General features: G+C 39.9%; 1 protein-coding gene across 19 annotated transcripts in view; it reads left to right on the forward strand.

The window, feature by feature from the left end:
• Window positions 1-12195, forward strand: part of DST (dystonin) — a 310440-nt gene that overhangs the window by 277296 nt on the left and 20949 nt on the right. For all 19 annotated transcript variants that reach the window (XM_075414626.1, XM_075414627.1, XM_075414628.1 and 16 more), the window contains 7 exons: window positions 775-930; window positions 1163-1369; window positions 3061-3180; window positions 7170-7339; window positions 7676-7835; window positions 9185-9379; window positions 10585-10713. In XM_075414626.1, the coding sequence (XP_075270741.1) occupies window positions 775-930; window positions 1163-1369; window positions 3061-3180; window positions 7170-7339; window positions 7676-7835; window positions 9185-9379; window positions 10585-10713 (1137 nt within the window). The remainder of the gene's footprint in view (window positions 1-774; window positions 931-1162; window positions 1370-3060; window positions 3181-7169; window positions 7340-7675; window positions 7836-9184; window positions 9380-10584; window positions 10714-12195) is intronic.

A 12195-nucleotide genomic window follows, 5' to 3' on the forward strand; every position in this document is an offset into this window, starting at 1 on the left:
AACAATGAAGAATATCAATAATTACAAACAGAGGAACTGTCTGTACAGCACTGATATGTATAAAGCACAAATATTTAACTCAAAACTTAGTTATATTTTAAAGTAAGAATGGTGATGTCTCTTAAGGTAAATATATAATGCGGGAATGTCAAACTAATTAATAGTCAATATGAGCACCTTCTTACAGGAAACTGTAAGGTTGGAGTGCTCAGCTAGGCCAGCAGTACGATTGTTTGAAAAACTCTTGACTGCTGTCTCATGATAAAAATTCTATATCCAAGATTCGTCTTGGTTCAGGCAACCAAAGTGACAACTGGGCTTCGTTAAAAAGAAGTGGTCTAGGCAGACTTGTTCTTTGTTTAGTGCAAGAGAGTACATTAGATGACCTCTTTGAGGTTCCTCCAAACATACTGCTACCTTAGATTTCTGAGATTCTACTGGGTTTGTATTGAAATTGATAAATCCATGTGTCCCCTTAGGATTAAGTAGTAGAAGATGCAGTGTTCTAGTGTGGAAAATTTTATCTTGATACTGTATTTTCCACTCGTGTTATGCATAATTTTACTGTTACTCTTATATCCATCTCCTTTAATATGCTCAAATGTAGGCTGTTATTTTAAAACTCAGAAACTTTGAGTTAGAAAAATGTTTTAAAATACTAAACTAAATGCTAAACTAAAATGGTTTACTCCAAAATGCTGAACTAAAGTGGTTTACTTGCCTGAAGCTCCTGCACAATATCAACTGCTATTAAAGTATGACCTATCTTTACAGACCAAACTGGAAGAAGCCCTCAATTTAGCAATGGAGTTCCACAACTCACTTCAAGATTTCATCAACTGGCTTACTCAGGCTGAGCAAACCCTAACTGCAGCTTCTCGGCCAAGTCTTATCTTGGACACTGTCTTGTTTCAAATTGATGAACACAAGGTATGTGAAGAAACAGATGTGTAATGTTTTTCTCCCACTCTGTGGAAACACTTTAACAATGTCCAAATGAACCCTGTAACGCTGGCACTCGGAGAAACATTTAATTTGTTTTAGAATTGCATTTTATAGCCTTGCTTGCTACATCATTCTTTATCAGACTGGGTTTTTTCAGTGTTTACCCAGTGCTTGAGCAACGTAGTATTCAGAATAATTTTCTCCCTTTGTTTCCAAGGTTTTTGCCACAGAAGTGAATTCTCATCGAGATCAGATCATAGAGCTGGACAAAACTGGAACCCATTTGAAATATTTCAGCCAGAAACAGGATGTTGTCCTTATTAAGAATCTGCTGATTAGTGTACAGAGTCGATGGGAAAAAGTAGTTCAACGTTTAGTTGAAAGGGGAAGAGCTTTGGATGATGCAAGGAAAAGAGCCAAACAGGTAATCGGACAACAGCTGTTGTACAACTCTTTGAACTTAGCTGTAATTACATCCAGACTCTTGAATAATATGGTACTTTAAAGCACTTTCAAGTAAGTCAGGGTTTAGTGTAACAGACACTGTTGAGTTAGTGGAGCAATTTCTGTGATTCAATCATAGAGCACTTCATTTGGGAGGTGAAAGCGTCATTTTCAACCCAAGCAGTGATTTCTGTCTGCAATACAGGGTAGTCTGAAAGAAGAAAGTTACAGTATGGCTTCCAGATGTATATTAGTGCCATCTATCCTTGAGAAGAAGTTTTCACAATCAACCTCTTATATTTTAAAGAATGCAGTGAACCCCTTTCACTAATCTGTGGGAGTATTCCTTAGTATTTTCTTCTTGGGTTTACATTGTGCCCTGATTAATACTCTTAACTTCCTCAATCTCTCATGTTAGTTACTAGGACAGTATCTTGTGTGTGGTAAGATATCTCCATTTATTTCCTCAGAAACATGGAGAGTTTTTTTTACACAGTTTTCCTCACCAGTGAGCATTCGTGTTTTGTTCCTTAGATATGTTTCCCTCACTGACGAACATAAATGGTAAGATGCAAAATGTGTGAGAGGAATGTAATCTGTTCCAACATCAATAGGAAGTTCTAGCTGCTTTTTGTTCAAGTGAACGTGACCATTCGAGATTTGGTCATGTTCACAGCCTAACCACGTTCCCATGCTCACTGCTACCACCACTCAGCTCACAGAGGAAGAACTCTGAGCAATAAATTGACCCGTGAGCCAAGCAAATGTTACTTGTTTTCCAACAGTTTCTCTTGTGCATTCATGCACACAGCAGTTCTACAATGAAATTAATTCTGTCTCTGTATCCATTTAGAGAGCTGAATGCAAGAAGTTACTAATTTAGGACAACTATCTATGCAGAGCTGGGAAGGAGTGCTGAAGGATATTGGTGTCAAGGCCTGATCCACAGCCCTGAACAACAGGGTTCAGGACCCTTGAGAGGTTTCTGAACTAGTTTCTTGTGCTTTCATGTGCAGGCAGCCCAGGCAAGAAGAATTTTCAAAAGAGACACAGAGAGAGAAATGACCAGCTTAGAAAAATTGAGTCCCAAAGGAATGCCACTTTGTGAAAGCTGGTTGAATCTTTAGTCTTTCCCTGCTTCCTTCCCTGAAGCACTCTTTTTGTTGAGACAGGAAGGAAGATCAAGAATCTGTTCCTTGCCTGTGAAGATAGCATTTGATGTAATGAGAGCATTTATGAGCATCCCAGGGAAAATCTTGGGCAGTCATCCAGACGGGAGTTTTCCCCAGTGATTTACTGCTGTGGTCCCATAAAGGCAACAGCTAATCCCCGTTCTCTCTGTTTTTACTATTCATTACTAAAGATGTAGGAATCTAAATGACCAGCACATCAACAGAAGTTACCAATATGTCTTTGAAAGATACGTACTGTGTCTGCAGATCATGTACCTGAAAGGTTGCTAATTCACTTGGGAGAAGGGAGGCTAAGTCCGGTGGACACATGGTTGGGCTAGTCCTGTTGGAGAGACCAGGGAGAAAAAGCATAGCAAATCTTTCTGAAGTCTGCAGAGTACTTGTTTGGCCTGTAGCGAATTGGTTGGGGTTTAATGTTTTTAAACTATTTTATGAACCAGTGAATTTTAAAATCCATGCAAATCTCACTTTCTTGCAGTTCCATGAAGCCTGGCACAAACTTATGGAATGGCTGGAAGAGTCAGAGAAATCTTTGGACTCAGATCTTGAAATTGCAAATGACCCTGACAAAATAAAGATGCAGCTTGCACAGCATAAGGTGAGTAGAGAGCGATGAAATGCAAAGTGCCCAGTGAGATCGGCCTTGTACTGTTCAATCAGCAAAGGAAGTAGATTTGTGGCCTTGCTACAATGGAGTGCTTATGAGCAGCAAATTAAATGGTGGTGTGTTACAGGTGGACAGTACCTGAGTGGATCAGTACCTCACCTGTGGAGGGTGGTTACCTATGAAGAGGAAAAGACATAGTAATACAGCACCATGGAAACTTTAAAAACCAAAGTAATACTATCTCAGAATAGGAATCTCTGAAGAGGTTTTATTACAGGGTTTTTTCAGTCCTTAAACCACAAATTTACCATCCAGTTATTTGGGTTGGGATTTTCCTTTTAATACTACAGGTTCACCTCAAATCTGAAAAAAAATCTTGTATTTTGATTGGCAGTTGCTTTTTATGTCAAGTGGAAATGTTAATGAAATGCTCTAGAAGGCACAATGACACCATTAGTAGTAAAGGTTGTTTCTCTTCATGGGATTCAAAATTCCAGAACCAGCTTTCCTCAAACCCAACTACTGTAGGTGAAAATGTGAAAATCTCCACGATTGACCTGGCTTTTCAAACTAATAATGATAAAGGTAAAGCTCTGTAGTTCCATCAGACACAGAGCGAAAGGAAGGATGGAAGAAGTCTTTACTTCATTTTTACTTTTGCAAAGAGGCTAGAATAATAAATTGCAGAGGATCAAGTGGCTGAGTGGTAGAATCTTCAGAGACAGACTGTGTCTCAAGATTTGTCTTGGAGCAGTTTCAGCAGAGAGAGAGTATTCATTTTTCTACATTTTGGCATACATTTACTTCTGCTTTTCATGTCAGTTTTATTGTTCTCCATTTACTCCTACTTTTTTCGTTCTGCACAATATCCCCAAGGGTATGCATATCTAGTTTTTTCCCACTCAGTGTAGCTTCTGATGATTGCTTTTACCTCCGACAAGTTTTGCCATGTATACTAACAATTGGTTACTGCATCCGTCTGCTTTATATTTTTATCATCTCTCAGTTTACATCATGGTTTAAGTATTGTACGTCAACCGGGGAAATACTCTCCTTTAATGTGGGAAAGTTTGCTGTTGGTCAAGCAAAAATAGTTTTACCTATGTTTGCTGTTAAAAATTTTAGATAAAACCTACATTAACATTCTGTTACGCTAACTCTGCAGTTTCAGTTGTTCTGGGATTGCTACTGTTGCCAGAATTTGAAGTCAGCGATAGGAATTCAGGAAAAAAAAAATCTATCTGTTAAGATAGTCTTTCTTGTCTTCTCTGACTCGATCAGTCTTTTTAATCCTTCCACTCCTCCCTTCTTTATCTAAAGTTCAAACTTCTCACAAGTTTGGTGAACATGTGACTTTGCTTTGAGGTTCTTTCAGGTCCTGAGGTTTGATTCTCTACCTTTATTCTCCTCCCCTCTTCTGATATGTTAAACTCGATAATCCCACTCATTCTTTTTACTTAACAGCAATACATTTTATGAGCCCAAGCCTCCTCAGATGGATTGGCAGACTCATCACTCTCTCAATATCTTTTGTCCAGCTTCTTTCTGTACAAAATGCCTGTAGAGAATAGCTACTGGAGTCGCTTGAATCGCCTTTCTCATGAAGGAATTGGATAGAATGTGGCACAGGGAAATTAGGATTGAAACTGGCGGTTTGGAGGAAGAAGATGAATGTGTGTGAGAGAGGGAGTTCTGTGAACTTTGTGACTTTAAACTTCAAACAACCCCCCCAAGAAATCAACTCAATTGTTTTTTAATGAGCTGTCAAACCTCCCAACACTGCGATGTCCTTCCTTGTATTTTGAGTCTTTTCCTTCCACTCCCACATATACCCCCGTGTCTGTCTTCATCTTTTCTGTCCAGCCTTGAAGGTTTCCTTGCTCCATTTAGTTAACGATTTTGCTATCTGAACTGAATGTGAGGCGTGTGTGTGCTGTAAGCAATAATTTGGACTCGCTCTTTGCCAGTTGTTACTGCCAAAAAAAAAAAAAAAAAGTAAAAAGTCCCTGAAAGAGAAAATCCAAGATAATATGTTTTCTCTCGCACTTGTATCTAGTATGTTGCCAGGGACTTTTGGGGGTTATTCACGGTCTGTTTATCAGCAATTTTTTCTCCTTTTTAGAAGTCAGGAATGGAAAAACCCTTACTAGGTCACCCAGTCCATTCCTGTGCTAATGCTGAATGTTCCTTAGAGTACATTTATAAGAACCTGGCTAATTTTATCTGTGTGTTCCCATCTTTCTTGGAAGAAAGGTAGATAATTACTGAGTTTTCGTTCATCTTACCTGTCTGCTCTTGGCAGCTTAAACCGAAATTACTCTCAGTTACACCTCTGTGAAAGCAAATTAAAGTAGATACACTGTAGTAAGTGTAGTCTCTCATAGAGTGAATTAACTGCAACCCTTTGTTCACCTTTGAATCTGTTTTTCCTGTGTGATCCTTCTCTGGCAGCAATTTCATTGTGTTCCCTTGTGCGAATCAAGTAACACTGCATGTAGTGTTAGGTAGTTAATAAACCAAATCAAATAAAAGGAGAACAGAAATACTGTTTTTATTGAAGGAACTTTTATAAAAAAATGATTATTTTGAAAATTATTGTAGTTCTAATGCGGAAAATAAAAGGACAGTAAGGATATACTGAATTACAAAACAAATGCTGTCTTTTTTTTTTTTTTTCCCCTGATGAATTTTGATCCTTAGTTCCCTCTGGATCCTGAAATAATCCCAAAGTAACGACAGTACAGTGCAAAATGCCAAGCAAGTTTTAAAAAAGGAACCTTGAATCACCCTAGGTAAAGTTGTCATACTGTCCACGTGGCATAACCCAATGCCTACCACTTCTTAAAGACACCTCCATTCCACCTGAGCTTTCCCTGACACACGTTCACATCTCAAAAGAGCAGATGACCATGTGGACATATGGGAAATCGGTGGAAGAGTTGTGAGCTACCATGGCACAGGTTGGTGCAGGCCAGCTGGGAGCAGCTTGCCAGTCGATGAGTAGGCACACAGGTGCTGGCAGTGACCGTGAGGAATCCTTGCAATCCTTACATGCCTCTTTATTTGATTCTGTATAGATGAGTTTCCTAAAGCAAATTTGTGATTTTTTTTTTTTTTAACTGCTTTCCTGCTTGCAGTTCATGAAGGTGTGAAATAAAACACTTTAAGCATTGCTGCCATTTAAAAGCTGCTTGCGTTGGGCTGGTTTTGTCTTTTGGCAGTGTTCCTTTATTTAATTATTTACTCTGACAGTCAGTTAACTCCTCTGCAGTATTAGATGAGCTATGTTTCTGTGTGTTCCTCTGTGCCTTTGAAAAGGTTCCAGAGGCTCTGTGTAGAAGGAGCTGTCAGAGCTGGCAGGCAGCTGCAACTGCTGCGTCACTGTCATCTTCCAAAGTCCCTGGATCACAGAAACCTGCTTGTGGTCATGACTTCCAGCCCAAACTGAGTTACTGAGTTGTCACCTGGCTGCGTCTCATACCTGGATATGTACGCTTTTGGCATACGATTCTTCCCAAAGTGTGCTTCGATCTTAGGAGGGTTAAATGCTTGTGGTTGGAGGTTTCCCAGCTTGACCATGCTGAGCTGAAACAGAATGGACCTTAGTAGCTCTACACTGGCTTGAAATCTTGGTATGTGAAAATGCAGTGTGAAGACTGCTCAGTTCATGGCTCCCAAAGTAGCAGTTCTTTCACATTCTTCTGACTACCAGGCAGCTTCTTAGTGAAATTTAGGAATATTGTGGTAGGACAGGAATCATTGCTCTCATTGAAGGAGGATTTTTGAGCAGTTGTTCCAGTAGGCACAGAGCTACATCCCCAGAGAGGGACAAAAGGCAGGGACTCTTCCAGTGTCAAGCCCCATATAATTTCAGGTGCACTGTTATACTAGCAGGCTAGAAATTTTGCATATGTCACAGATCAGTTATCTGTAAGCAGCTAATGCTATATGGGCGTTTTATTTTTCTTCCATATATATAGGAATTCCAGAAATCTCTTGGTGCCAAACATTCTGTGTATGATACCACAAATAGGACTGGACGCTCCTTGAAAGAGAAAACCACCTTGGCTGATGACAATTTGAAACTCGATGATATGCTGAGTGAACTAAGGGATAAGTGGGATACAATTTGTGGAAAATCTGTGGAAAGGTAAATGAAAACCAATTGGACTATTCAGCAGATAAGAAAAAGGCTTAGAAGAATTCTTTTGGCTTCCGTCTTGGCTTCTGTTGTGTAAAAATAAAACCAGAGTGAGTGGCTAGCTTGTTTGGTAATTAGGAGCACCAAAGCAGTAAAATACTAGAAATGCACACTTTTCCTGATGGTGTGGAAGAAGACTGGGAGGGGAGGATGGTCCCACTTTTCAGAAAGCGAAACACTGCTTTAAAGCTCTTAGTTGTTAACATTTTATGCTGAAAATGTTTTCTTAAAATGTTGGAATGATTATTTTTGTGTGTGTGTGTGTGTTCATTTCCCCCCTCCCAGACAAAATAAACTGGAGGAAGCCCTGTTATTTTCAGGGCAATTTACTGACGCCCTGCAAGCTCTCATTGACTGGTTATACAAAATTGAACCACAGCTAGCGGAAGATCAGCCAGTACATGGAGACATTGATTTAGTGATGAATCTGATCGACAATCATAAGGTAATTCCAAAAATAGTCTTTTTTATTTACTAGACTGTCATTAACAATGGACAATGCTGTAAAACATACATGGGAGAAAACACCTGTTGGTGACTCATTGACACCAGTTAGCGCTGAAATATTCCATTTAATGCTGCTATCATGTGTATTTATGAATATCATAGCAAAAATCAGAAGTGTGCATTTCCGAATATGTGCATATGTGGGCAAGAGGTGGCAAAAATTATGTTACTGGAAATGTTTGGGGAGACAGAGCTTTTTATTTAGTACATCTGTAACCAAATGTCCAGTGCACTTGTCATGACTGCAGCAGCCTTTCAAACCCACGGGACTGCTGTATATTCATCAAGAAAAGTAGTTGCAATGCTTCAGTTGTGCACAGGAGTAATTAACTAGATTATGGCCCAGGAAGCCTACATTGGCAAGCTGCAGTATTTTGTTACTGAAGTGGTTTTGGACATGGGAGCAAGTAGGAGATGTAGGAGTGTGCCTCTGAATCCCAGTTTTGCAGTTCATTATGTCGGAAGAAACAGCTGTTGAAGTTACCGGTATTGCAAAGACTACGCACAGTCTGATGCCTGCGAGGATTATGAGGTGAAGGTCCCTCTGTTCATCTACCAGTGACTTCCAGTATCCAAACACTATTCAGTAAGGAGGAGATTTTGTTGCTCATGGAAAAAAAAAGTATTTGGAAACATGGATTGTCTATAAAAATTAGCCTGAAATATGCTGGAATTGCTGCTGAAGTCCCATTGTGTATCACAACTAAGTCATAGTCAGTGGCACAATTGCCATATCTTCTTTTAAGAATTTCCTTTATGTAACTGGAACTTGTTCTATCTGCAAATGTGACCGTGCTGTCATATAAATATATGAATTTGTGACAAGATCTACAGCCTTACAGTTGGACCCCCAGATGGGGTTTTATTTCTGTATTTATGATTTTAAATCTTCTCCTTGATTGTTAACATTTTATATGATCTTTTCCTGCCACGGCAATCTTGTGCGTTAATCAGTGTGTCAGATCAGTTGCTTTGATAAAGAGTGTAAAGCCAGCGTGGTAAGGAGGCGAGATTTTCCGTGCATTGCATCAGGGTGGGTTCTCAGGATCTGCCTGATATCTTCCTACCATATTCTGGTTTTATTAGGATAGGGTAGAGTGTGAATATCTTCATACAGAATCATAAGCAGAACTTTTGTGTTTTGCATCACTTAGATGGAGTTACTGTTGATTGAACTAAATCCGTATTTTGATTTCTTCTTGTAGCCAGGAGTTTTTTGTTATTCTTTACATAATCATGCCTTCATGAATTAAATGTTTCAATTCAAATATATTTGGTGATGTCTAGGTTTTCCAAAAGGAGCTGGGAAAAAGAACAAGCAGTGTCCAGGCTCTGAAGCGCTCTGCAAGGGAGCTGATAGAAGGCAGTCGTGACGACTCTTCCTGGGTCAAAGTCCAAATGCAGGAGCTTAGCACTCGGTGGGAGACAGTTTGTGCCCTGTCAGTATCCAAGCAAACACGACTGGAACAGGCTCTTCGGCAGGTAGGGGAATACTCGTGGTGCTACATGTACTTGATCAGACTCAGTGAAGATATGTTGAAGCCCAGTTGCCAAAAATTTAATTTCTTTTTCACTTAATGTTGTTCGATTTAGTTTAATTTGAAAATACTAGTTTTCTTGTTCGTGCATTGCTTACCTTGCCTTCATCCCTTTACCACAGCACATAAATAATGCCTCTTAGCATTTTTTTTTGCTGCTATTATTAGTCTATACCACAAATACAAAGCAAATGTTTCAAAGACCTTACCATCTAAGGAAGTCACTGAAGTTACAGTCAAGCATAGAGGGTGATTAAGAACTATGCCTGCTTCACAGGAAGCTGGAGATTGCAATCATATTTATGCCCTTTGTGCCTTATTGGAAAGAAGTAAATTAGTGTACAGAAAACTTGTTTACATTGGCACAGTTACAGTGCACAGTGAAATACATTGCAGAAAAAATGGAGTGGTGCTGAGTACGCTCTGGAGCTAGAACAGTCTGTGTATGTGAGTATTGGCTGGTACCGATCCCAGATAGGTCCATGTGTATTGTTTCCAAACCTGAGATACTATGGATATACCCCTCTGTGAAGATATACCAGCGTGGGCTGATGCTAGGACGCGGCTCCTGCAATAGCGATGTCTCCACTGTGTAGAAAAATTCCTACCCTGCTTTTCCCAGGGTACTGTGTTTGCCCAGCTCTCCGGTCTCTCAACAGGCACAGTCCTGAGCTACCTCAAACACTAATTGTGTCTGAATATGGCTATGCCCAAAGGTGGAACCTTCTTGTTTTCTCGAGGCATAAAAGAATCAGCTGCCAACGGGCTTATTTTGCTTAGCTGGTGATTTAAGCTATGCAGAAAATACAGTTCTCATCTCTCCAGCTGGTCCATGAAAGCACCTCCTGTGTAATTCGTCAGCGTAAAGGCATGACAGTCTCAACTGAGCTGCAAATACACTATAAATCAGATGGCTAAAAGCATGAACAGCCTTTTAGGCTTCCTGTAATTTTTTGGGAAGCATGAGATAGTTTTACAGTTATGAAAATGTAGTATTGTATATCATTGACTTTTTAATGGAAAGTTAATGTGCTAGTACTGCTGCATGATTAATGACTCCAAATGTGGGCTCAGTCTCCTTGTGTAAGCTGCAGTGTGTCTGTCAGATCCCCTCACGAGCGACCGTGACTACTTCTTATATTTTAACAGGCAGAAGAATTCCACTCTGTTGTCCATGTCCTTTTGGAGTGGCTGGCAGAGGCGGAGCAGGCTCTTCGTTTCCACGGAGTCCTTCCAGATGACGAAGAGGCCTTGCGTACACTGATAGACCAGCACAGGGTAAGCAAGAAAATGAAGAGGGTTCATTCCAGTAGGTCTGGTAGAGGGTAGAATAAAGGAAATGAAGCAAAGTCTATCCCATATAGTAATAGCCAGCATCCAGTGTTTGTTTTTGCAACTGTTTCTATAGAGAAGCTATAGCTTGTGTGTTGGGCTGTTGTTTGAGTCATCTTGGCTTACAAAGAAAATAATGGGCCTTGAGAAAGTTGCTGTAAACGTTGCGAGACGGATGCAGCCCCCCTCTGTGGAGTATATACTGCCTGACAATTACAGCACAAGCTGCTACAGTAGCAAAAGTAGATCTGTCGTCTTAGCACCACTGAGCAAAACAGCATATACTTTTCTTTCAAGGTCATTTGTAAATGTCAGCAGAATAATGTTATCATCCATTAACCATCTGTCATGATGAAACAGCATGCTGTCATACTTCACGTGCATTAGGTACTGAAATATTGCAGGGCCATAGGTACTGCAGATACTAGATTATATGCCATTGAACTATCTTTGCAGTAATGAGATGGGAAAATGGCAAAGCAAGGAGCACAGAGGTCATATTTTCGCTCTCCAAACAGGAGGCTACAAACATGCACAGTTAAGCCCACACATAACATTTCTTGTAAGTGCAGTAGTAATAGTACCAAGAAAGCAGTGCCCTCTGAAGAAAGTTACAACAAAACTTATGAAATGGAAAGTGGAAAAGCATCTTGTTTAAACTGAGTTTGGGAATATATTATTACACAGGGGAGTACATGTAGGGTATGACTATCTAATGGTTCTTAACTAAGGAGTTTTCAAGGTACTGGGACTACAATGTTTTGAAGAAGTTTTCAGATTTAATTTAGGGCCCTGGAAACTGGGTGCTGTTCTTTAGCTGGCAAATGTATGACTGCATCAGCATATGCTGACTAATGTCGGCAGTAGCAACCTGCTGTCTCTGGTGCAATGAATTTTGTCTTTTAGATGCCTTTCCTCCACATGTGCTTCATCAGTTCCCTTTAATTTTTTGATCTTCTGAATACAGAGGAAAGAACTGTCTGAATGAAATCTTAGGTCCACTGAAATCATCAGGAAAAAACATCTTAAATTTCTCCGTCTGCAGTGTAGGTTGATTAACAAAATATGTGTGTACAAAAGCTCCAAATTGTGCTGTCAAAGCTTAAGCATAACTTGGAGCTTCAAACCAAAGCAAAGTTTGTCTCTGAGAAACCCTGTCCAGCTGGGGAAGATAATCGCTAGCACAAGACAACCAACCTCAGCATCAGATGTGGCCATACTGTACTTAAATCTGTTTAGTAGGCTTTGGAAGATGTTCTCCCAACCACATTTTCTTCTTAAAGGCCAAATAATAGAAATACAGAAATTGTCAGGCTGAGAAAGATTGTGGCACTGCTGCTTTACCACTCAGTAAGCACATATAGCAAAATCCTCCTTCAGTGAGTGATCTCTCCTCTTTAAGCTTAGAACATTAGCATTCAGGAAGAA

Source organism: Opisthocomus hoazin, chromosome 2, assembly GCF_030867145.1.
Source record: "Opisthocomus hoazin isolate bOpiHoa1 chromosome 2, bOpiHoa1.hap1, whole genome shotgun sequence".
Classification (NCBI taxonomy): Eukaryota; Metazoa; Chordata; class Aves; order Opisthocomiformes; family Opisthocomidae; genus Opisthocomus; species Opisthocomus hoazin.